The 27379-nt window shown below is 36.5% G+C and overlaps 1 protein-coding gene across 4 annotated transcripts in view; it reads right to left on the bottom strand.

Moving 5' to 3' along the window:
- Positions 1 to 27379, bottom strand: part of EXOC6 (exocyst complex component 6) — a gene marked incomplete at its 5' end in the record, with an annotated part of 206041 nt that overhangs the window by 87914 nt on the left and 90748 nt on the right. For all 4 annotated transcript variants that reach the window (XM_082630075.1, XM_082630072.1, XM_082630073.1 and 1 more), the window contains 5 exons: positions 11661 to 11795; positions 12346 to 12457; positions 16279 to 16388; positions 21966 to 22071; positions 26030 to 26127. In XM_082630075.1, the coding sequence (XP_082486201.1) occupies positions 11661 to 11795; positions 12346 to 12457; positions 16279 to 16388; positions 21966 to 22071; positions 26030 to 26127 (561 nt within the window). The remainder of the gene's footprint in view (positions 1 to 11660; positions 11796 to 12345; positions 12458 to 16278; positions 16389 to 21965; positions 22072 to 26029; positions 26128 to 27379) is intronic.

The raw sequence follows: 27379 nt of genomic DNA, 5'->3' as shown, positions 1-27379 counted from the left end.
ATGCGGAGCACGGGCTCTAGGCATGCAGGCTTCAGTAGTTGCGGCATGTGGACTCTGTAGTTGTGGCATATGGCCTCAGTAGTTGTGGCTCGCAGGCTCTAGAGCACAGGCTTAGTTGTGGTGCACAGGCTTAGTTGCTCCGCGGCATGTGGGATCTCCCCAGAGCAGGGATCGAACCCATGTCCCCTGCATTGGCAGGCAGATTCTTAACCACTGTGCCACCAGGGAAGTCCTAGGACAAAGTATTTCATTTCTTGCTCCTTACCACAGTAGGTCCTAGAAAAATCTAAGCCTAACACAGAGCCACTTGCTAAGCTACTCCACTTCTAACAATAGGCCAAAAAGGGCAATATATGTTTTGAACTAGAATCAGAGTCTAGACTAATTCAAAATCCAGCTTCTGGATTATCTGGGACTGTTATAAATCATTATAAATTGAATCATTTTCTAATTCTCAAATTACCAAATTACCTCCTTTTTCTTTTAAAAAGACAAGTGCTATTTACCTTTCCAGTTTTCAGGGACTTCTGTATCTCAAAAGTTTTTAAGAATGTCTAGGGGCTTTGGAGTAGCATCTGCCACTTCTTAGGTAATCTAGGTTGTTTGTGATCAGGTTTGCACATCATCTGATATAAACAGTTTTTTAAAGTAGCCTCAACCATTTCCTTCCCTATTCTGTTTCTGCTTTCCACACCTTTATAAGAGGCACTTGCTATAAGCAACTGACTACTGATGATAAATTACAGAAAAACAGAAAGCTGAGCACATTCATGTATCAATGGGGTCCATAAATTTTGTGATCTTCCTCTTTGGCTTACAGAGCTGAAAAATGCTTTTTTTTTTCCTGTTAGCTTTTATAGTTTTGGTGAAGTAGCATCCCCATTTTTCACTTTTCTGTATAATTAAACTAATTATTTATTCAATAAATATTTAAGCTTTGGCTTTTTTCCTTTTTCTGATCTATCTTTTAGGACTTTATGTCATTCAAATGTATTAAATCAGCTGCAAGCATGAAACTGCTTTATGCAGCCCTCTCTAATGGGGGGAAGATAAGGAGAAGCTGGTGGTAATGAGTGACAAAAGAAATAAATGTCACATACCTTTTAAAAATGACAACCAAGTTACATAAATAAAACACGAAGTTGTACAAAGGAACACTCCACCAATAACACAAGACTATGTACAAAGCACATGAGTAATCAGAAATTGAAATGTAATTAATCAGTCAAGAAATAATATTGCAAGTGTTATAGCAAAGCAGAAATAAATCAACTTTATATGTAAAATAATGTAACAGTTATAACTTAAATGAGAAATTTTTAAACTTCCTAACGCCTTACTAGTTTTAAAAGTATGATTATATCAGTTTATGAATTTATATCTTTACCACTAAAAATTAAATAAGAATTTTATTTTATTCATACAATAACACCTCAGTTATTCAGAGGTCACATTTGCAGTCAATAATCAAGAAGAAAGCAAAAACAAGTCTCTGAGTAGCTGAAAATAAATTGTAGTAAATTTTATAATGGAATACTACACTGAATTGAAAATAAACTACAGCTACATGCAGCAACACAAATGAAACATTCCAAAATATCATATTGAGTGAAAGAAGTGAGATACACAAAAAGATGCACTATATATGATTCCATATAAATAGTGCCCCAAACAGACAAAACTAATCAGTACTATTAAGAGTCAGTACTGAAAGGCAGAGATAATGACTGGGAAGAGGGATGAGGAAGGCTTCTACAATACTACTTATCTAATGTTTTATTTCTTGATTTCATAATTACATGGGTGAGTTCACTTTTTTCAATTTAAATGTAATTTATTTTTTAGAGCAGTTTTAGGTGCATAGCAAAATTGAGAGAAAGGTACAGTGATTTCCCATATACCTCGTGACCCCACACTGCCACTGTCAAATGCCCCCCAGTGAGGTACATTTGTTACCATAAATGAACCTACATTGAAATATCATTATTATTCAAAGGTCATCGTTTAAATTAAGGTTCACTCTTGGTGCTGTATACTCTATGGGTTTGGACAAATGTATCAAGACATGTATCTACCATTACAGTATCATACAGAGTGTCTAAATTATGTTCATGTTTTAGTGTTTCATGGAAGACAGACTTGTGAGCAATGAAATTGGATATTTAGCTGAGGAGATTTCTAAGCAAAGTATTGAAGGAGCAGCTTGGTTCATACTGACTGCTTATAGTAAAACGAGAAAAGAGAGAAATGAATAAAAAATTGTTAAGCAAAAAGGAATCAGAACTTAAAGATGTGGAAAATTCTCAACATGTCCATATTGCAAAAACTGAGAAAGCAGGTTAGCAAGAGAACCCCAAGGGTAAAGCTAAACTATCAGTTGGTAAAGAGATTATGGGGGACTTCCCTGGTGGTGCAGTGGTTAAGAATCTGCCTGCCAGGGGCTTCCCTGGTGGTGCAGTGGTTGAGAGTCTGCCTGCTAATGCAGGAGACACGGGTTCGAGCCCTGGTCTGGGAGGATCCCACATGCCGCGGAGCAACTAAGCCCGTGAGCCGCAACTACTGAGCCTGCGCGTCTGGAGCCTGTGCTCCGCAACGGGAGAGGCCACGATAGTGAGAGGCCCGTGCACTGCGATGAAGAGTGGCCCCCACTTGCCACAACTAGAGAAAGCCCTCGCACAGAAACGAAGACCCAACATGGCCATAAATAAATAAATAAATAAATAAATAAAAGCTGCCCTCCCAGAGGGGGCTCTTATGCCTCATTTGGGAAAAAAAAAAAAAAAAAAGAATCTGCCTGCCAATGCAGGAGACAGGGGTTCGATCTCTGGTCTGGAAAGACCCCACATGCTGCGAAGCAACTAAACCCATGTGCCACAACTACTGAGCCTGCGCTCTAGAGCCCGCGAGGCACAACTACTGAGCCCGCGTGCCACAATTACTGGAGCCTGCGCGCCTAGAGCCCGTGCTCCACAACAAGAGAAGCCACCGCAATGAGAAGTCCATGCACAGCAGCGAAGACCCAACACAGCCAAAAATAAATACATACATACATAAATAAGAAATTATGGGACTACATGAGCAGAAACTGCCAATTTGAAAATGAAGGGAGGCTATTGGGCTTCTTAGATGTTACAGGACAGGACCACACAGCTAATAGCAACAACTATGTGCTATTCTTCAAGACAACTGAATAATAACCCCTAAGGTAACTCAGAGATCATCAGAGCTGCCTCCTTGGTTCAAAAAGGGGGGCCACTGCCTCAGATTCAACAGGTCAGAAGGCAGCCACCCAGAGCCTTGTGGATGGGCCCCCTCCAGGCAGAGCTGCAGAGGCACAACCCCCACCTCAACAAGGCTAGAAAGCAGAATATTAAACCAAAGAGGATTAGTCTTGAGCCTTATGATCTAATGAAATTCACCATACTAAGTTTTGGACTTGCTTGGGACCTGTCACCCCTTTCCTTCTTTTCTCTTTCTCCCTATTGGAATGGAACTTCTATCCTATGCCTGTCCCATAGTTATAACTAAGAAGCACATGACTTGTCTGGTTTCACAAGTTTGCAACTGGAGAGGAATTTTGCCTTAGAATGAATCATATCTGGAGTTTCACCCATATATGATTTAAATGATATTTAGATAAGATTCTGGACGTAAGAACTTAGAGTTAATGCTGGAACAAGTTAAGACTTTGGGGGCTCTTGGGATGAAATGAGTGTATTTTGGATGCAAGGACATGAATTTTGGGGATCAGGGCAGAATGTTATGGACTGAATTATGTGCCTCCAAAATTCAAATGTTGAAGCCCTAACCCCCACTGTGATGGTATTTGGAGATGGGGACTTTGGATAATTAGGTTTAGAGGAGGTCATGAGGAACAGGGCCCTCATGATGGGATTAGCGCCCTTATAAGAAAAGGAGGAGCCATCAGAGATCTTTTGCTGTCTACCATATGAGGACACAGTGATAAGGTGGCCATCTGTAAGCCAGTACCTACCATGCTGGTACCTTAATCTCTGACTTCCAGCCTCTAGAACTGTGAGAAAATAATTTTTTCTTGTTTAAGCCACATAGTCTATGCCTCTTTGTTTGTTTGTTTGTTTTTTATGGCAGCTTGAGCCACTTAATGCACTAATAGGAAAGCTATTAACTTTCATACTTTAACCTGTGCCTTGAAACTTTGTTATACTTGCTAATTAGTTTCAGAAGGTTTTTTAAAAAAATTCTTTCAGAGTTTCTGCATAAACAGTCATATCATTTGCAAAGAAAACTGGTTTTACTTCTCCCTTCCCAATCGGTACATCTTTTCTTTTTCTTACTGCATCAGCTAGAACTTCCTGTATGATGTTGAAAAGGAGTGGTGAAAGGGAACATCCTTGCCTAGTTCCTAACATTAGTGGGAAAGCTTCAAGTTTCTCACCATTAAGTATGATACTAACTGTAGGTTTTTTGTAGATATTCTTTATCAAGTTGAGGAAGTTCTCCTCTATTACAAGTTTACTGATAGTTTTTATCAAGAATGGGGGTTGAATTTTATCAAATGCTTTTTCTGTATTTATTGATATAACCATGTGATTTTTCTTCTTTAGCTTGCTGATGTGATGGATTATATTAACTGATTTTTGAATGATGAACAAGCTTCACATAGTAGGATAAATCCCACTTGGTCATGATGTAGAATTCCTTTTATAAATTGTTAGATTCAATCTGATAATATTTTACTAAGGATTTTTGCATCTATGTTCATGTCAGATATTGGTCTGTAGTTTTCTTTTCTTATAATGTCTTTGTTTGGTTTTGGTGTTAGGGTAATGCTGGCCTCAGAGAATGAATTGAGAAGTATTCTCTCTGCTTCTATACGAAAGATATTGTAGATAATTGGTGTAATTTCTTCCTTAAATGTTTGGTAGAATTCATCAGTAAACCCATCTGGGCCTGGTGCTTTGTTTCAGGAGGTTACTAATTATTGATTCAATTTCTTTAATTGATACAGGCCTATTCAGGTTGTCTATTTCTTCTTGTGTGAGTTTTGGCAGATTGTTATCTTTCAAGGAGTTTGTTCATTTCATCTAGTTTGTCAAATTTGTGAGCACAGAGTTGTTCATAATATTCCTTTTTATGCTTTTCTTTCTTGACCCACATGTTTAAAAGTATGTTGTTTAATCTCCAAGTATTTGGGATTTTCCAGTTATCTTTCTGTTACTGATATCTTGTTTAACTCCATTGTGGTCTTACAGCAGACACTGTATGATTTCTATTCTTTAAAATGTGTTAAGGTGTGTTTCATGCCTCAAAATGTGGTTTATCTTGGTGAAGATTGCATGTGAGCTTGAGAAGAATGCATGTTCTGCTGTTGCTAGATAAGTAGTCTATAAATGTTGATTATATCCAGTTGATTGATGGTGCTGTTGAGTTCAACTATGTTCTTACCAATCTTCTGTCTGCTGGATCTGACCATTTCTGGTAAGAGTCGTGTTGAAGTCTCTAACTGTAACAGTGGATCCATCCATTTCTCCTTGAAATTCTATCAGTTTTGGCTTCACATATTTTGACCATCGTCAGGCACATGCACATGAAGAATTGTTATGTCATCTTGGAGAATTGACCCCTTTGTCATTATGTAATGGCCCACTTTATCCCTGATAATAACTTTCTTTGCTCTGAAGTTTGCTGTTTGAAATTAATATAGCCACTCCCACTTTTTGATTAGTGTTAACATGGTATATCTTCCTCTATCCACTAATTTTTTTGAATAATTTTCTAAATTATTTATTTATTTATTTGGCTGCACCAGGTCTTAGTTGCGGCACACGGGATCTTCGTTGCTGCATGAAGGGTCTTTAGTTGCGGCATGTGGGATCTAGTTCCCTGACCAGGGATCGAACCCAGGCCCCCTGCATTGGGAGCATGGAGTCTTAGCCACTGGACCACCAGAGAAGTCTCTCCATCCACTTATTTTTAATCTATGTATGTCTTTGTATTTAAAGTGGGTTTTATAAACAACCTATAATTGGGTCTTATTTTATTGATCCACTCTGACAATCTCTGTCTTTCAGTTGGTGTTTTTAGACAGGAGATGTTTAAAGTGACTATTGATGGCTGGATTAATATCTACCATATTTGTTACTGTTTTCTATCTGTTGCGCTTGTTCTTTGTTTCTACTTCTGTGTTCCTCTTTTTCTGTCTTTCGTGTATTAATTGAGCATTGTATGATTCCATTTTCTCTTCTTTCCTAGCATATTGGTTGTACTTTTTTTTTTTTTAGCTTTTTTTTAGTGGTTGCCCTAGAGTTTCCAATATACATTCACAATTATTTCAATTCCACTTTCAAATAACACTAACACTACACCATTTCATAGGTAGTGTGAGTACCTTATAATTACAAAATAATTCTAATTCCTCCCTTCCTACCCTGTGTCATTGCTGTCATTCATGTAAACATACATAAGTACACATATATACACACAACTATATATATATATATGCATACATAATTGAACACATTGCTATTAATCTTTTGAACAAACTGTTTTCTGTTAGATCAATTAAAGATTTTACCTTCACTTGTACTTTCTCTGATGCTCTTCCTTTCTTTATATAGATCCAAGTTTCTAACCTATATCATTTTCTTTACCTCTAAAGAAGTTATTTTAACATTTCTTGCAAGGCAGGTCTACTGGCAACAAATTTCCTCAATTTTTGTTTGTCTGAGAAAGCATTTTTCCTTCACTTTTGAAGGATAATTTCATAGTATATAAAATTTTATGTTGGTGTTTTTCTCTCAACACTTCAAATATTCTCCTCCATTCTCTTCTTGCTTACATGGTTTATGAAGAGAAGATGTAATTCTTATCTTTGTTAGTCTAGGTAAGCTTTTTCCTCTAGATTCTTGAAGGATTTTTTATCTTTAATTTTGGGCAATTTTGAACATGATATGCCTAAGGTGTAATTATTTCGGTATTTATCCTGCTTGGTGTTCCCTAAGCTTTTTGAATCCATGGTTTGTTGTGTGACATAAATTTGGGAGAAATCTCTGTCATTATTGGATCAAATATTGCTTCTGTTCCTTTCTCTCTTTTTTCTCCTTCTAATATTCCCATTGCATGTATGCTACACCTTTTGTAGTCATCCCACAGTTCTTGGATATTCTTATTCAGTGTTTTTTTCTTTGCTTTTCTGTTTTGGAAGTTTCTATTGACAGATCCCCAAGCTCAGAGAGTCTTTTTTCAGCCATGCCCAATCTACTGATAGGTCCATCAAAGGCATTATTCATCTCTGTTGCAGTGTTTGTGATCGCTAGCATTTCTTTTTGATTCTTTCTTAAATTCTCCATCTCTCTGCTTACATTACCCATCTGTTCCTGCATGCTGTCTGCTTTATCCATTAAAGTACTTAGCATACTAATCATAGGTTTTTAAAAAAAAAAATTCCTGGTCTGATAATTCCAATAGTCCTGACATATCTGAATATGGTTCTAATACCGTATCTATCTCTTCAAACTGTATTTTTTGTCTTTTAGTCTGCCTTGTAATTTTTTCCTGATAGCTGGACATGGTGTACTGGGTGAAAAGAATTGCAGGAATTAGGCCTTTAGTAATGTGGCAGTAAGACAGTGGGAGAGGAGAAGTGTTCTTTAGTCCTACGATTAGGTCTTCATCTTTAAGTAAGCCTTTGCCCCTTAGCTGTGCACTTCACATGTGCTTTTCATTTCCACCCCTCAAGTTGGACAGGATGGCCAGAGCAGAGCATCTCTCATTAGTTTAGGCACTGGTAAATAATTTATTTTGAGGTAAGATCTTGTTGAGAAAAACAGAATGCTTAAAGAACTGAATGCTCTGGCATATTTCAAAATGGTTCCTTTTCCCTTGCCCCTGCTGGAAATGTGAGAGGATTTTCCTCAAATCTTCACTGAGAGAACCTGGTGCCCCCTCTAAGACTGGGTTCCCCTGGAGTTTTAACTCTCAAACTTGTCCATACTGATTTTCTAATATTCATTAATTATACTTCAGGTTTTCCTACCCCAGTAATGATTCCTATGGGTTTCTACTCCATTAAGTTGTGATTCTCTGTATTTCCCTACTTCTCCAATTTTGGGGGTAGCAGTGTGTCCTGTGATCTCACTTCTCTGAAAGATCAAGGAAGAATTGATTTTTTCAGTTTTCTCAGCTTTTTACTTGTTGGGACAGAGTGATAACTTCCCAGCTCTTTACATGCCGGACTAGAAACTGGAAGTCTGTGTTCACTTTTTAATAATTAATTGAGCTATATCTATTTATAATTATTGCATTTATAAATTGTGTGTGCTTATATATGAATGTTACATTTTTTTTAAAAAGTTTTTTTAGAGTCCACGTACCATGTCCTTGCTCCACAGGAAGAGAATTTCAAGCCCTTAATCAAAGATAATTTACCACTGTCACTTTAGCCATAATCCTAAAAACACTTTGCTACATACTCATCAATAGATTAAAAAAGGCAAAATGAAAAAGAATAGCAAGCATATTCTTTCTAGGCACTTACAGTTGCAACAATCACCGCCAGGACTCAAAAGGAAAGGACTCTTCAGGGTGGCAGGTTGGAAAAGCTCCAGGGAGCAAAGTTAAAAAGCTCTGATGCCAAAGAAAAAGAACTGGGCCATTTGTCTACACAGATTAAAAAGGGAATGGTATTCCCATTTTCCCCTCTATTCTGATGCAAATCTTTTCAGTTAGAGGCCTTACATTAGCTTCAAGTAGCTCTCAGTGTGGGTCCAGGTTAATTTCAAAAAGCTGTGGTACTGCTTGAGGGCAGGAACTACTTACTTTACCTCTTTTGTACCACTCACAGATTTAATACAATGAAAGGCAAGCTAACAAGGCAGTCTATATAATATTTCATAAAGTAAACAAATATGATATAAAATCTACCACTTTATATATGCATATGTGGGATTTTGGAGGGGAAGCAAATGGAGGTATGGGTAAAAGGATCATGTAAGTGCTTATTTCTATAATCATTAAGCAACTAAATAGAAATATGTTTGATCAGGTCACTGGACTGAAAAGAATTAGGCTAAGAAGTTAACTAAGCAATCCATGCTAATATCTGTAATCAAGACTGTACTTTAATCATCTACAGATTGACTATTCACTGTGAATGGAAATTCCCCCAATCTCCCTCAGTAATTCACTTTAATGTTGATTTAATGATTCTCCCTGTTGAACTGCTTTCTCATAGTACAGTTTAAGACAAATTCCTCTTGAAACAGATCAAAGGAAGAGTTGAAGAACACTTAACCTTCAAATATTGAGCTTGAAATAGCTCTTGTTTTTATATCATAAGACAGAAAGGGTTTCCTGAGTTCTGTGCAAAAATAAAACAAAAAATAAACAACAAAAAATAAGGATGCTCTACTATTTGTACAGGCTGAACTTGATTTCCTAGAAAACCCAAGGGGTATCCTATGGCAGTTGTAGCTTCAACTAAATATCTACAACTTAAGGACCACTGGAACGATGGACCAGAGCTAACATTTCTAAACATTTCCTCTCAACAGGCAGATTTTGAGAAGTGTAGTTCCAAGATTCCTTAATCTGAGGCATCATGTTCCAGTATCTGTGGTTCTTTGACTTACAACTGATAAGAAAAATTGCTTGAAGATCCTTAGATGCACCAGATGTCAACGCATTTCATGTTTTAATCAAAGTACAGAGTAAGCCTATTAAATATAATGTTAATAGTTAAATATGCTTACAACTCCATTCCCTAGTAAATCCCTTCTTGACAGCATATGAGTAACACATGGACATAAGGACAGAGAACAAGAAAGAAAAAGAAGGATTGTGTAAAATCTAATATTGAAGCAAAGAATCAATTTGTGGATAAATAAATGTCTACAAATTTGTGCAGTCTCCTCCTATATTATGGTACTTATTATATCATATTGTCAAGTGTCTTTTTATAGTTTTTTCTCCTGTGAGCTCCTTGAGGGCAGGGATACACTTCTATATTTTCAGCACCTAATAGAGTGCTCAGAGCACAGATCATGTACAACAAATGGCACTGTGCTAAGTATCCCCTTTAATCCTCAGAATATTTCTATGAGGTAGATAATATATTGCTATTCTAATTTTGTAGATAATAAAACCAGGAATCATTAAAATGAAAGAATGTGGCCAAAGTCACACAGCAGTCTAACTCCAGAGTATATGCCCTTAATTACTGTACTATACTATCTGAATAAATGAACGCCTGTTTTGTCCAGCTTCTGTCTCAGTTTTAATAAATAATTTTATTAATTCATTCACTCAGATATCATCTGCATTTGTGTCTTATGGATTAGGATGACAACATGGGCTCAAGAATCATCAGAGGAACATAAGACTTGGGGGCCAGGCAGATAATTTAGGAACCAAGGGTCTTTTCTGGACTTCACACTTTCAAAGTCTGGTTACTGTTTTTTGTTTTTGTTTTTTGGGGTTTTCTGGTTGCACCACGTGGCACGTGGGATCTTAGTTCTCCAACCAGGGATCAATCCTGTGTCCCCTGCATTGGAAGTGCGGAGTCTTAACCACTAGACTGCAAAGTCTGGTTACTGTTAACATTAAATTAGTTATATCTAAATACAAGTATACTGAATTTTTTAACTGTAAATGATTATACTATAATTTTAGGAGATAAATTGGGTAATTTATAATATAGCAAGAGTAGGGAAGATGAGAATTCTTATTAATAGAAAACTTAGAAAGGGCTATGAGGTTAAACTAGCAAGCCTATTTTATAGATAAGGGATCAGTAAATGGTTTATGTTAGTTTAACAAAATATTCAAGGCAAAAGGATTTATTCTGCTAGACTATGCCAGTGTCTCATTTACATGATTTCCAAATCAATAAAATAATAAAAGTTTATATACCAAATTTATGAAATTATTTAATTCATAATGCTTAAAACAACCATTAATTAATCTTTTGTTATATCCCATGGTATTACAAAAACAAATATCTGTCCATTCAGAAAAGAGTAGGACTTGAATAACATTTAATAAGGCAATATTTACTTTTCTTCAGATCAGAGCCAATAAAGGATGTAAAGCAAATCTTACACTTGTCTAATTCTTCTTACAATTTTAATTTCCAAACATACATACACTTATATATATTACATATACAATTAACTATTAAACTGTGAGACATGAAAGAAAATCAAGTTAGACTGATTCAGCACTACTCTAAGTCTTCAAAACATGAAGAAAATGTAATATAGCTATAGAAAATCAATGTACTTTTTTTTTTTTTTTGCGGTACGCGGGCCTCTCACCATTGTGGCCTCTCCCGTTGTGGAGCACAGGCTCCGGATGCGCAGGCTCAGCAGCCATGGCTCACGGGCCCAGCCGCTCCATGGCATGTGGGATCTTCCCGGACCGGGGCACGAACCCGTGTCCCCTGCATCGGCAGTCGGACTCCCAACCACTGCGCCACCAGGGAAGCCCTACTTTTCTTCATTTTAACAAGATGTTTAATGCCAAAGAGGAACTGACATTTATCTGCTCATTGTTGACACTGATTACCTCTAATTTTCAATTGTTAGAAATATAATGGAATCATGTGTATAACAAAAATTGTCTTTACTTTTTAAAAGTTTGCTTACAGTGAAATAAAAACTTTTGGTCAGATTTTTACATACCTTAAAAGTAGAGAGCCCATAAAGTCTTGTGGTATGAACAGTTTCTTGAGAAATATTTGTAATGTTAGTTATAAAGTCCTCAAGGTATTTGCAAGCTTGTTCCAGGTGTGTGGTGTTTATAATGATTTGCACTAGCTAGAAAATAGAAAATGCCTCCAGTGAAATGCAGGTTACATGTATACAAAGCCATTTGATTTTTAAAATTAGGATTATTACTTCCAGCAACTGTACCACTTCTGCATAATTATAGCATTATAGGATACAACTGATTATCTGATTTCAAAAGCCTGCTGTAAATACTGCTTATGAATGCTATCATCTAAAAAAAATAACCAAGTGTCTAACTAGCAACTAATTTAAAATAACTTTTCAAAGAACTTTTTCAAATTTTATACATTCACCAAGTAAAAAAAAATGAGTATTTTCACTTTTCATGTAAAGTCTGGCAAACATGAATCTCCATATATCTTCTAACATCATCAGCTATCTACTATTCCCCATGTAAACCCTTTTCCCTCACATCACTGGAATTTACAATGATGCTTTTATTTTAAAACAAACCCACTTCTATTAATAAATTTAAAATGGAAAGCTAGTTTTATAGGATGATGTTCAGCAATAAATTAATTTAAAATAATTGTTTCATATAATGAAACATTTAGCTATAAATATCTTTTTAACCTACCTCTGTCAAACCTATATGAGGTTTTTTAATAAGATTCAGTAAACAGCTACTCAAAGTTCTGGTCAGCAGCAGATTTGTTGATTTTCTAAGCATATCATCTATTTCTGTTGAGCTAAAAACAAAGGTTGATTTTATTAAGGTTTCCACAAGGGTTACAATTAGTTAGCTTCCTAAATAATTTAATGCAATTTACTAAAATAATTTGCTCTAATTCCTTTATATCTTTAAATAAATTACAGTCATTCATATCTATTAAATCACATATTTCAATTCAATTTAGTTTCACAAAAGGGATACTTTCCATAAAGTAGAATGTTCATTTATAGAATAATTTAAATGTATTCAATTAACCATTACAGTAAAACCATGGAGTACTTAGTATAAGGAAATAAAACTATTCTTAAATTATGACTCCATTATGGTACAGCCACTTTCAAAGACACTTTATATACAACTATAGCTAAAATTACTTTTAAAATACAAATTGATGTGAACCCTCTGGATACAATCGCTAGATTTGATTTTAATATAACTAAGCTATCCATTTCCATTGAGAACTTTTTAAAAAAAGATTCAAAGAAATTACTTGCCTTACACTAGTTTCAATTTGGGGGAGGGAGGAACTAACCCTATGATGTTTCTTAACATCCTAAAAATTACTAGCCTAGCACTAAAAAGCTTATTATTTTCTTCTAACCACTAGGCCTTCAATTTAAGTGTCATGATTTTTTGTATATAGCCTCATTATCAAAACGGTTAAGCTGTCCTTAGACCAAGTTTTCTCAGTCTCAGCACTATTGACATTTAGGCTAGATAATTCTTTGTTGTGGAGCTGTCTTGTCTTGTACCACTGAAAGATGTTTAGCAGCATCCCTGTCCTCCACCCGCCTGATGCAAGTAGCACTCTTCCCCCTAGTTGTGACAACCCAAAATGTCTCTAGACAGTGTCAAATATACCCTGGGGGGCAAAACTGCCCCAGATGAGACTCACTACTGCCTTAAACACAGTCTAACATTTTATTTTTAGCACCCTTTCACTTTTTACTTTATTAAAACATTACTCTTAAAAATCTATGAAGTACAAATATTTACTAGTTTACATTTATTTTAAATATGCAAATAGAACAAGATTTGACAAAACAGGTAATTTTCACTACTATTCTAATATTCTCCATTTTAATGCAGGTACTCTTCAATTTCTGCTAACCCTAATTCTGGCAAACCTGAGGAGAATATGCCTCTCTGATTTCTTCGTATCTAAAGTCAAGACTTCCCAGGGAATAGCATATATATACCAGTAGGGTTTCAGGGTTACACAGTAGCAAACTCTCTGACAGAAATCAGTAGTGTCCCTAGAACAAGCAACGTACTCACACCGATATAAAGGAGGTGGTTGCCAATTCCTCTGGTTTCCTTTCTGACACACTCAAATTATGCTTAAAGACACCCTGTATAGCATCCTTTTCAGATGAAAAGTTATGCATGACAGATAATGCCTTTTGTTTTAATTCCCCTGAACTTCCTTGAATGCTGAATCAATGCGTAAGTAAAAGCAGAGAAAGAAGACCTATCAGCACTTACGTCCTATTCGTGCCAGCAAGATTTACCCAACAATGACCAGGATTTTCTCCAAGAGGTTTTTATCCTAACTGAGCAATTTTTTCCCCTTAACTCCTTCTCTTTTGAGCTTATAACCTGTACTCTTCCTAATTTTTAAATAACAAATAACACAGTAATTAAATCTCAATATACAATAAATCTCCTAAATTATTTTAGAGCTTAGCCTCTTATGAGAACTGAAAATTCCTTAAAGATCATATTAGATCCAGATGTTTTCTCTGCAACCAAATAACTGAGACTTTAGAGTCTCATCATGAAATCACTTAATTCTCTGGCCCTGCTCTTATTCACATATAAAAAGAACCCCAAACATTTTTACTATAAGAGCTCCAAAGCATCTTTTTGGTCTAAAAATCTAACTGCAAAATATGTTTAAACATAATAAAAGAGTTTTAAACACAGCAAGTTATTTTTCCATAATTCTTTAATGACAAATTTTAAAAAAATGACTCAGCTCAATTTTAGGCCACAGATGTAAATTTTTAAAACAAAATGTCAGAAAGCTGATAATCTAGAATAAATTTAGATTTAGATATTTTTATACTAACTATGCTTTCTGTATTCTGAACTACAAAATGAAAATAGCCAATGTTATTTAGTAAAGCTAATTTTAAAAAATGTAAGTATAAAAAGCCTTGCTAAATGAAAAACATAGTATCACAGAGTTAAATAGAATGACTGGATATTGAACTAACAAAAATGACAAATATTTTTATCAAAGAGAGAAGGAAAAAATAGATAATCTTTTCTGCTGTAGCATTAGTATACAACATTTACCTTTTAGAATGCTAGGAGTTCATGCACAAAAAGAGCCAGAACTGAGGGGGCAATTCTAGTTCTAGTCAGTCAATAGGGAAGCTTTAGGGATAATTACACATAATATTATGACTAAGGGCTTTTATCTTTGGTGTTATAAATGTGGTAAAAAATCAAATAACGGGACTTCCCTGGTGGCATAGTGGTTTAGAATCCACCTGCCAGTGCAGGGGACACGGGTTCGAGCCCTGGTCCAGGAAGATCCCACATGCCACAGAGCAACTAAGCCCGTGCGCCGCAACTACTGGGCCTGCGCTCTAGAGCTCACAAGCCACAACTACTGAGCCCCCGCATGCCACAACTACTGAAGCCTGCGTGCCCAGATCCTGTGCTCCACAACAAAGACAAGCCACCACTATGAGAAGCCCATGCACCGCAACGAAGAGTAGCCCCTGCTTGCCACAACTAGAGGAAGCCCGCGTGTAGCAACGAAGACCCAATGCAGCCATAAATAAATAAATAAATAAATTTACTTATTTAAAAAAATCAAGTAACAATTAGAGATCCACTGTCTCTCCTCTGTAAATAAACAAAATGAAAGTTAATTCCAAACTGCTAAATTTCTATACTTTCTACAGTTTACCTCCCATCTACCATCCACATTGAGGCCAGAGTAAACTTTCTAAAATATTACTCCAGTCCTGTCCTTTCTTAGTTAAAAATTCTTCAATAGTTCCCCAATGCCTGCAAATGAAATATAAAAACTCCAAGCTCTAGTCTCACATCTTATATTGTAGTATCTCATCTGCTCCTACCTTATGTGCCTACCATGTGCCAGGCTACACAGAGTGCTTTATACACGCTCACTACCTCATTTAATTCTTAAAACCACCCTATGAGTTATGTCTCTCATTTTACAGATGAGGGAACTGCAATTTAAACAGATTAAGTGACTAGCCCAAAGTCCTACTACAGCTAATGAGTGTCAACATCAAGAATCAAGCTCAGGTGTAAGTCTGAAGCTTATGTTCTTAACTACTGCATTATACTGCTGTTTTAGATCGGAACTTTAGAATGTTCAATGAAAAAAAAGATAGGCATAAATTATTGGTAGCTCTTGGACCATTAGAGCTCCACTAATGAAAACTACCACTGTAATAGTCTGTCATTCCTTTTCAATGAATACCCATTTGTATCCACTGTTTTTCCAATGCTGAATGATATTGTGTGTTATGTTATAAGCTAATGTCTTTAAAATACATGTTTAGAAACTTTGGTATAAGAGACTAGTAGAGTATGATGAAGCTTAAGGCAGTGGTTCTTAAACTTGGAGTGCATCAGAATCACCCAGAGTACTTGGTAAAGCCAAGGGCTCCATCCTCAGTTTCTAATTCAGTAGGTCTGAGGTTGCATTTCTAGTTAACCCCAAATGCCACTAAGATATGTAAGCCTTCCAACGAGATAACAGTCCACTGAAGAGTCATGGCCTAAAAATCAAGTGTTAATGTTTCACAAAAATAGCTATGATAAAGATACATTTCTTATTAATAAACTTACCTCCGGTGTAATGACTCTGAAAATTTAAGGCTGGCATAAATAAATTCTTTAACTTGAATATAAATATGAGGCACTGATTGAGACATGGGCAGTTTCTTTGGGAAAGATTGCTGTTGAAAGAAAAACAAAGTTGAAACTGTTGCTGAAATTTTAGAAAAAGATATTCTAATCACCTCAAAAATGTAAAAATTAAATTGATTTCACATTTGAATTAGTAGTTAATACCTGCATTTTAAAGTCTACTGTTATCTCATTATTTTTAAGATTTTAAAAAGAACTAAAATATTTCTGAAGAAAATAATGTGGCAATTTACCTGTTTCTTAAATCATGTTATCAGACTTCTAACAAGCAGAGAAAGTATATAAGTGTGTGTCCTGATCATAAGTATCCTGCAGAAGATGCTTAACTTTTTGCTTCCTTGCAGCCGTAATACAGAGTCAGGTTGGCATGAAAATTATGGGCCAGCTTCCTGGCTCAGTGTCATCAAATAATTCTAAGACTCCCTTCACTTGCTTGAATGCCAATTTAAGAAAGTATCCACTTCACTCCATAACTCCTAGAATACCTTACAGCAGCTTTCTGACCTATATACATCTAATGCCAGTATGAAGCTAATGGTTTGCAGTGTGCTTCTTGGCTAAAATGCTTTATCAGCCAACATCCATTAGCAAATTCTCAGTCTCCAAAAGGTAAACTCTCTTGAAGATTGTTACCAAAAGCCCCCTCTTTACGCTTCATGAAGCCTAATCTACTTCAATCTTCACATTCATTGCAACTTAGTTTACATCATTGAAAACACCCTCACGAAGGTCACCAATGACCTCACAGGTGTTAAATCCAATAACTTTTCATGTTACCTGATTCACCTGAACAATCTGACACAATGGGCCTCCTGCTTTCCCCAGCCCCTAAAAAACCCCCATTTTATTTATTTACTTTTGGCCACTCCAGGGGGCATGTAGGATCTTAAGTTTCCCGACCAGTGATTGAACCCGTGCCCCCTGCACTGGAAAAACAGTGTCTTAACCACTGGACCACCAGGGAAGTCTCGCCTCCTGCTTCTTAAATGATCTCTCCTTCCTTGGAATCCCTGACCCACACTGGTTTTCCTCTGTTTCTCTACTTTCTCTATATCTCCTCCTCTAGCCATCCCTTAATTGCTACTCCTTAGGGTTCTATCCTACACCTTCTTCCCTTCTTACCACACATACTGTCCTTAGAGAATCTCACCTACTCTCACCATGCAAGTGCCAATATCTCCCAAATCTAAAACTCTAGGCCAAATCTTTCTCATGAAGTCCAAATCTGTACATCTAACATTTGAACACCTCAATTTAGCTGTAACATTTGAGACATTCTCAACAGAACCAAAAGTGAAATGATCATCCCTTCTTTCTAAATCTGCTCCTCTTGCGTTTCCTATCTTAGTGAATGCTACCACCATCCAAGGCAGAAATGTGGCTATCACACTTGCGCCTCTATCTCCATCATCCCTCATATGCAAGTGATAATCAACTCCTGTCATTCCTACTTCCTAAATATCTCAAATCAAGTTCCACAGCCATAACTCCCATTCAGGTCACCAATCTCTCTTGCCAAAATAACTGCAACAATCCCCAAGCTAGTATCCCAGCCTTACTCTTCTCCAATCCATTCCCCACACACTAGCCAGAGAGATCTTTCTAAAGCACAAATCTGATTATGTTTTTACTGCTTGAAATCTGGTGGTGACTTATTCGAGCCATCAGGCTAAGCTCCCTAACACTGTTTACAAGGCCTATTATAGTCTGCCACTTTCTACTTCATCTTCATTTTTTGATCTTCGTCTCTTGCACTTCATCAACCTTATACTGCAGAATTACAGCCTTTCTCCATGCTGTATCTTCTGTCTTGAGCAGGGCCAACTTCTGTGAATTGTAATTTCCTGTTTATTTAATCTATCCCTCACTTGACTACAAGTTCCTTGACAGCAGAGACTGAAAAACTAGCACATAGCACAGTGTCTACTAGATAGCAGGTGAATGATAAATATATGAATTAACATATGTATTCTTAGGTACCTCCAGCAGAAAGAAACTTACAATAAGCTGGTAGTGAAAACATTTGCAGAGAGCAGTCTCTCTCCAAAACTGGTAGGTTCAACCTTTCCAAATTTAGGAACTGAATTAGGAGTACTACAAAAATCAACTAAAGAGTTGCTATTCTTTAAAATCACCTTATAATAATGTGAGAGCTAACTCACCTCCAAGTTATGTTTTACAGAATAATGAAACCAAAATTAACTATTTGAAAGCTATTTCAACTTTAAGAATTGATTTTAATGACATTAAAGACAATATGAACATGTTCTTATTTTAGCCAAAGGATCCTAGTTAAATTAGCACAGCTATCTGCAAAAAGACAGATTTTAGCATATATGTTCAGTCTTATTCCTTTCTCACTTGTCATTTCTGCTGAAAATAACTCATGTTATTTGAGAGACAATTTTACATCTTTTTCAATCGTTTTAATTGAAAATTATACTTAAAATAGGAAAAAATTAAATATATAAACACACAACCAAGAGACTATTACTACATAACTTACGAGATTTCTAAGTTATCACATTTAAATTTTCCATGTGCCTTTTGCCTTAATGACAGTTTTTTTTAATGATGAATAATACACAAACCAATGAATACAATTCCTAACAAGCTTAATCCTCAGATGCTGTATATTTTGGAAGTACCCTACAAGCAAAGTCAAATATCCTTTTAATTATAAATCTATTTAGAATACTTTAGTGTAATTAGAAGAGACATTAGAGATTATTTAGTTCAACCTCCTTATTTGACAGATGAGGCAAAAATGCCCAAATAGGGTAAGTCACTTGCCCATAATAAGCCACAGACAGAGCTGGCACATGAATCCAGACCGAATCCAGTGCTCTTTTTGCAGATGCTATATCCTGAACACATTTATTACCAGTAACTAAAACAAAACAAAGCCAAGCTGTGAGACAGAGAATATTCTTGTAATATTTCTTTTTAAAAAAATACATTTATTGGGCGTCCCTGGTGGCACAGTGGTTGAGAGTCTGCCTGCCGATGCAGGGGACACAGGTTCGTGCCCCGGTCCGGGAAGATCCCACATGCCCCAGAGCGGCTGGGCCCGTGAGCCATGGCCGCTGATCCTGCGTGTCCGGAGCCTGTGCTCCACAACAGGAGAGGCCACAACAGTGAGAGGCCCGCGTACCGCAAAAAAAAAACCAACAAAAAACCCCACAACATTTATTTATTTATTTGTCTGTTTGTCTATTTATTTATTTTTGGCTGCATTGGGTCTTTGTTGCTGCACGCGGGCTTTCTCTAGTTGCGGTGAGCGGGGGCTACTCTTCGTTGCAGTGCGAGCATTTCCCATTGCCGTGGCTTCTCTTGTTGTGGAGCACGGGCGCTAGGCACGCGGGCTTCAGTAGTTGTGGCTCGCGGGCTTAGGTGCTCTACGGCATATGGGATCTTCCCGGACCAGGGATCGAACCTGTGTCCCCTGCATTGGCAGGCGGATTCCTTTTTTTTTTTTTCCAGTATGTATGTGTGTATGTATGTATGTATGTATGTATGTATTTATTTATTCATTCATTCATTCATTCATTCATTCATTCATTTATAGCTGCGTCGGGTCTTAGATGTGGCACGCAGGATCTTCACTAAGGCATGCAGGCTCTTCATTGCAGCGTGCGGGCTTCTCTCTAGTTGTGGTGTGCAGGTTTTCTCCTCTCTAGTTGTGGTGCACGGGCTCCAGGGTGCATGGGCTCTGTAGCTGTGGCGCGTGTGTTCCAGAGCACGCAGCTCTAGTTGTGGTGCACGAGCTCAGTAGTTGTGGCATGCAGGCTTAGTTGCCCCGTGGCATGTGGGATCTTAGTTCCCTGACCAGGGATCGAACCCTCAACCCCTGCATTATAAGGTGGATTCTTTACCACTGGACCACCAGGGAAGTCCTGGCAGGCAGATTCTTAACCACTGCACCATGAGGGAAGGCCCTCGTAATATTTCTTGACAGGGAAACTTTGATTGGGATTTCAAAAATACAGAACTAGAGGGCTTCCCTGGTGGCGCAGTGGTTGAGAGTCCGCCTGCCAATGCAGGGGACGCGGGTTCATGTCCCGGTCTGGGAAGATCCCACATGCCGCGGAGCGGCTGGGCCCGTGAGCCATGGCCGCTGAGCCTGTGCGTCCGGAGCCTGTGCTCTGCAACGGGAGAGGCCACAACAGTGAGAAGACCGCGTACCGCAAAAAAAAGAAAAAAAAATACAGAACTAGAATAATTATTCTGGTCTTTTGTGTGTATTAGAATACAATTAGGTATGTGCAATGGCAGTGTTAGCTATAATCTAAAAGCTATGCATTAAAATACTTGGTCCTGTATTTAGTGACTATTACACATAATATGCTTAGTTTATGTATATACAAATGTAACATAAAAATTTACAGTCACAATTCACACAACTCATTCAGAATTCACTCTTGTTCATTATTAAGGGATAAAAATGTAGAAAAGGACTAAATTATAAAGTGTTGAAAAAATAATAAAAAAGATTAAGGGAAAAAAAATCAAAAATGAAGAGAATGAGAAAGGTTATAACAGGAAATATGACATCCTTTTCTCGTAAGATCTAATTCTACCCAGGGATACTGGATTGGTACATGTGTGTGTGTTTCTGTGTGCACGCACGCATATGGGCAATCAGGTGTATTTCCAGAATACTCTACATGCTGGTCTATTTCCTTTCTCTAGCCTATCTTTTGTTCAGACATCTTGACTCCAGAAATAGACATTCTTACTTCAGAAAAAAATCTACAGGTGGCTATTGCCTTCATACACCTCTTATTTAACCAAGATAAACTTTTTTTTAAAATAAATTTATTTATTTTATTTATTTTATTTTTGGCTGCGTTCGGTCTTCGTTCCTGCATGCAGGCTTTCTCTACTTGCAGTAAGCAGGGGTTACTCTTCGTTGCGGTGCGTGGGCTTCTCATCGCGGTGGCTTCTCTTGTTGCAGAGCACAGGCCCCAGGTGCGTGGGCTTCAGTAGTTGTGGCGCATGGGCTCAGTAGTTGTGGATCGTGGGCTCTAGAGCCCAGGCTCAGTAGTTTTGGTGCATGGGCTTAGTTGCTCCTCAGCATGTGGGACCTTCCCAGACCAGGGATCAAACCCGTGTCCCCTGCATTGGCAAGCGGATTCTTAACCACTGCGCCACCAGGGAAGTCCCCAAGATAAACTTTTTATACAAATATATTTTTAGAAAAAAAGCCACAAAATGACATCTTCCACAGTGATGGAAATTTCAAAGAAATTCTCTCTTTCCTTACAATATTATCTTATTCCTATAATCTACTCAACATTTAGTATATCTAATTTGGAATCCACCCAATGATAGTAACACCTGCCCTGGGAATCCACCTAATATTTGGGACAAGGGCTCCTAGTAGCCCCAGGAAAGTCCTTTCTTAACCTCACCAAAATAGTAGTAGTAGGAGTAACATAATCTTTAAAAGTTAACAAAACATAATTAATTTTCTCAAATAACACAACAATAACAACAAAAGCCTCAAAAGAAGCTATTCTCACACTATCAGGTTAATATAATGTAGCAATAAATATGATTAATTTATTTTTAAGAAATTTCTTGAATTAAGAACTAGCTTGTACCTTTTCAAGGTCTGGATCTTGAAAGGGAAATTTACTGATGACTGTTTTATATTCTTCTTCATTAACAATAGGGATGGGACTATAATTATCTTCTTCAAAAATGTCCCTGTTAAGAAAGAAGACAGAATTGAAATTTAATATTAGAAAACATATCAATAGAGTGCTATAGGACAATACTTTTAAAAAACCCCAACAATTACAAAATCATTTTTTGTGTGTCAGTTAAAGTTCTAAACAGGAAACAGTGCCTAATCACTCAGAATTCTGAAATTCAATAGCAAATAAGTCTGTCCCTCAAAATTAATGTGCAATCTCTTCTTTCCATTTGATATAGTCTGAACAAACTCATTACAACTAAAAATGAGGTGAAGAGTATCCCAGTCACATTTCTTGATAGGAACAACTCTCAAGTTGTATGTTTTTTGTCTTCTCTTTCCAACTAGACCATAAGCTCCTTGAAGATAAAAACAATGTCTTCCATTTGTTTGTCTCTCATAATGTTGTACTTAGAAAAGGACCTTTTATACTTAGTAAGGTAGACACATTTACTACTCACCAAATAGGCAAAGTCATATGACTAGTTTTAGCCACTGGACTGTGAATACAAGTTACATGTGTTGCTTTAAGTCTAAAGCATTTATGAACTAACTGTGTGACCCTTAGTCCCACGGTGATAGGGGAGACCACCATGTTGAGAAAGTAGAATTACAGGTGTCAAAAGCTCAAATCTTGGACTACTAGACGCACTATGGACTTCTGTGCAAGTGAGAAATAAAATGCCAGTGTTCATCCAATGAGATTTGGGGCATTTTTGTTACCGTAGCATAACTCATCCTGTCCTAATATACCTGCTGTCCAATCAACTTCCTTTTAATCAATAATTCAGTTTGATTTTTATTTACTGAGCACCTATTATGTGCTAGTCTGGGCTAACTCTGATGAAAACTCCCTACCCTCATGAAAATAAAAGCAAGATCCCTGTTCTCAAACCTAACAGGAGAGACAGATATGCAAACAAATTATAATGTTTATAATGATGTGTTATACGTACAATAAAAGAGGTGCAAGTTTCAGAAATAGGACAAAGGAGGAAGTGATAAACTTTATCAGAGTAGGTGGGGGACATCTCATGAAAAGTTTTACAGAGGAGCTACGGGCTCTGTAGGGTCTTCAAAGATGAAAAGAAACACTTCTAATGAGATTATGGGAGAACAGCATTTCAGAAAGATGTGACATAACATGCAAATCATAAGCGGAGAAAAAGTGTAAGTGTGGGGAGGGGTTGAGTAAAACCACAAGTAGTGCAGTACTACTGGAGTATAAAGTATTCAAGGGACATGGTTTAAACTGAGCCTGGGCAGATGGACAAACTGAGGCATGCAGATTTTATCCTGTAGGCAGTGGAATACCATAGTAGGTTTTAGGCAGAGGAATGTCATAGGAAGACTTTCACACAGTGGAGGAAAAACTAGGAAAAGGACAATAATGAACAGAGAGACGCCAGCTAGAAAGACTGAATAATCCAAATAAGAAGTGATGAGAATTTGAATTAAAGCTGTATTTGTGTAGGAAGAGAGGAAGTGGCAGGAACAAGAGTTTTTAAGAAGTAAAATATATGGGATTTAGAAACTAAATGAGGATTATGAGGGAAAGTATTATATATTCCTGATGAATCCGTGGTTTCTGGACAGGGCAAATGGACAAATGATGTATACCTCACCTCATCAGAGACATCTGCTGAGGTAAGGAACATAAGAGAAGGATATGGTTTGGACAGTGGATGATGGATATCTAATTGATAAATGGCTCTGGCATCTTAATGAGAGGCTGGAAATAAAGTCATATGCTTGTAAATCACTGAGGTGCACAAGGTAGTTAAAATACGACTCTGTTTGGAGCTAGGCAATCAAGAATATAAATAAAACACTAGTGCTCTCAATATAGGTGGAGGGAACCACACACTGATAAAGTATGACAGTAGTCAGATCATAAATTCTATCATGGACGTCGTCAAGTTTTAATTATTCAGTACTGATAACTTTACTTTTTCCCCATTTAACTGTTAGGTTGTCAATTCACTACCGGTACAGTCTTTGAAGATACAGATCAAGGACAAAAAATGCTTAAAATCTGCTACTTCTTAAAAATCTAAGCAAAAAGCATGACAGTACTGAAAGTAGAAGTCAAAATATATTTGGTAATTACAATTGACATGCTATCATTTGCTCTCATCCATGATGATAATGGAGGATAATGTTAATCCTATCTCTTTTTGAAGGAACCCATTAGCTTTTCAGAGAGAAAACAATACCTCACAGTTTCCCCAATCTTGAGGAACAATCTCACTACTAGAAGTCTTAAGATAGATAAGAGAGAATAGCTGGTTCAATACAAATCTATCAGCAACTGTAAAAACTTAAACAGTCTTCTGAGAAGGGTAAGTTAATAACAGAAATCCTATAAGTAAAGATTTTTATATACAAATATATATAAATAAAGATATCATATTATATCACATTAGATCATGGCATATATATTATATATTACCATCCCTATCAATAAGCACTACCTCTATTTCTAAAATACTAAGTATCAAAAATTGTTAACATTTATACATGACTCATCTAAGACTGTCAACTATTCATTTGGGACAACATCCTGACAAGATCACTCCTATGGAATGTTAATACCAAAAGCTTAAATAAGGATTGATTTAGTTCATCTTAATAGAAGTGTATAAACTTGTAAACCACTTCGGTATTTTAAAAGATTTCTATCACAGTATTCAGAAGGTCAGCCCTCCATAGGTTTTGAAAACTGATGGGGTAAATGCCAAGCTAGTGTTAAATCATTTAACATATTTTCTATTTTAATAACATCAACTATTATTGCCACAGTGTTTCTATCATATTTTGGCTAACCTAGATGTAAGCTCTCAAGATTGACTTTTTGTTGAAACAAAGAAAAAAAGAAAGGAAGGAAGGGAGAAAGGCAGAAAGGGAGAGAGAAAAGTTTTTAGAATTTAAAAAGGAGGGAGTTGATATTTCTTTTCATGGCAACACAAAATTATATAGTTATTAAAATACTTTGTGCCCTGAAGGCAAGTGGTTAAGGCAAAAATAATTGTCCTAATTAGATACTTTAAGATTTTTAATTTAACAATTATGTTGTTTGTAAAAATAGCACTTTCCCCAAAGAAAATTTATAAGCCATAAATTTTTGTCTCTAGTACTAAATACCATTGAATATTTACAGCCTCATATCTAATCATTTACTGGGGCAAAAAACTACAGAGATTAGGACTGAAAGTAGAACAATTAAAAATTGATTATAAGTGGTACAGCCACTGTGAAAAGCAGTATGGAGGTTCTTCAAAATATTTAACATATATTAACCATACAATCCAGCAATTCCACTTCTGGGTATATGCCCAAAAGAACTGAAAACAGGGACCCAAACAGATAACTGTTCGCCAAGGTTCACAGAGGCATCATCCACAATTGCTACAAGGTGAAAACAACCCAAATATCTGTAAGTGGATGAATGGATAAATAAAATGTGATATACATAATGAAATATTATTTAGCCTTAAAAAGGAATCAAATTTTGACACATGCTACAATATGGATGAAGCTTGAAGACATTATGCTAAGTGAAATAATCCAGACACAAAAAAAACAGACAAATCCAGACACAAAAACTGAACATTGTATGATTCTACTTATATGAAGTACCTAGAGTAGTTGAATTCATAGAGACAAAGCAGAATGGTGATTGCCAGGGACTAGAAGAAGAGAATGGGGGTTACTGTTTAACTGGTACAGAGTTTCAGCTTAGGAAGATAAAAAAGTTCTGGAGATGGATAGTGGTGATGGTTGCAACAACGTGAATATACTTAATGCCACTGAACTGTACATTCATAAAAGGTTAAAATGGTTAAGTTATATATATTTTACCACAATAAAAAATATTATAAGCATTTTTTATTGCTAAATGCAAAAACCAATTACTTTAGCATTTGACAAACTTTTTCATTACATTAAGGCACCATGGCTTAGACTAACCTGAAAACTCCAGCCCATTTTTTAAGCAGTGTTTCATTGTATTGATCTCTTATTTCAAATAAAAGGTCAAAAAGTCGGTTCACTGGAAAACCATAACCCTAAAACACACACAAAAAAGCAGATAAACCAGTAAAATAAATAAAGATATTCATTTTTAAAAGTTCAGAATACTAGAGAACTGTTTGAAGTGATCACTGTATCATATTGTATGCCATCCTAACAGTATGAAAAAAAGATATCCTTTCGACTTTCTACTAAGTTGTACTAGGTAAAAAGGAGTCTAGAAAGAGTTTTATGAACTGGAATAATTTTTTTATTTCTTCTCTCTCTTTTTTGTCTGGATTACACTGTTAACCTTAAAAAGTATTAGAAGTCAGAATTGGAGAAAAAGTTCAAGATTAGTGATCTATACATCTTGGGAAGTTGTCTCTAAATAAGACACAAGAAGAAAAGAGAATACATTCTGTCTGAGACATGATGGTTTCCTTTTGCACCTTCAATTTAACACTGACTTTGTTGTACAGAGAAAAGTTATCAAATGTAACACTCCAAAACTTTATTCCTTTACAACTCCAAATCCATTTGAAATGCTACCCATATCAGGACCAAACACTTCCTGCTCGCCTCAAAGTTGTCCCTATTCCCCTTCAAGGCTTACTTCTTCATCTTTGGTCTTGATCCTATCTCCTCCTGCAGGAACTGCTCCATGCATTATCTACTCACTCTGCTGTGTCTTTAACTTCCACTAGCTCCTTTCTCTTCACTAAATAAACATGCTAAATTGCCTCCCACCTTTAAACCAAGAACAACTAAAGAAAACAAAAAAGCCTTCCCTCAGTTTCCTGTGTCACTCCTTACATAGCCAAACCTACTACAATCTAACTCTCACTCCTATTCCTTTATTGAAACTGCTCTTAGCAATGTCACAGAGAATCTCCTGAATATAAAATTCCACGATCTCTCACTCCATCTTACCTCTGTTTCTTGAAACTCTTCTGTTTTGAATTCTATAACACCACTCTCTCTCCTTGTTCTCCTTTTATCTATGAGTAATCCTTCTGGATTCCTTTTTTCTTCTATCTCTATCCTTCAATCTTTTCTTCTAGCTCTCTAGGGCAATTTCAAGTTGTTTGACTTCAAACACTACTTTCTCTGATTATTCTCAATCTGTATCTCTAGCTAGACCTCTATAAATTCTAAATATTTAATTCCAACAGCAATTAGACATCTCTAGTCAGTCTGCCAACAGGCACATTAAAGTTAACTTATCTCTTCCCTTTCAGACTAAACCACGTGTTCTTCCTATTTCCTATCCCTGTTAATAGTTCTATCATCAATCCAATTTATCAG

This window comes from Mesoplodon mirus (assembly GCF_964341445.2).
Source record: "Mesoplodon mirus genome assembly, chromosome: 2".
NCBI classification, from domain to species: Eukaryota; Metazoa; Chordata; class Mammalia; order Artiodactyla; family Ziphiidae; genus Mesoplodon; species Mesoplodon mirus.
Note: the sequence above shows the minus strand (reverse complement) of the source record. Positions and strands in the feature narration are given on the sequence as shown.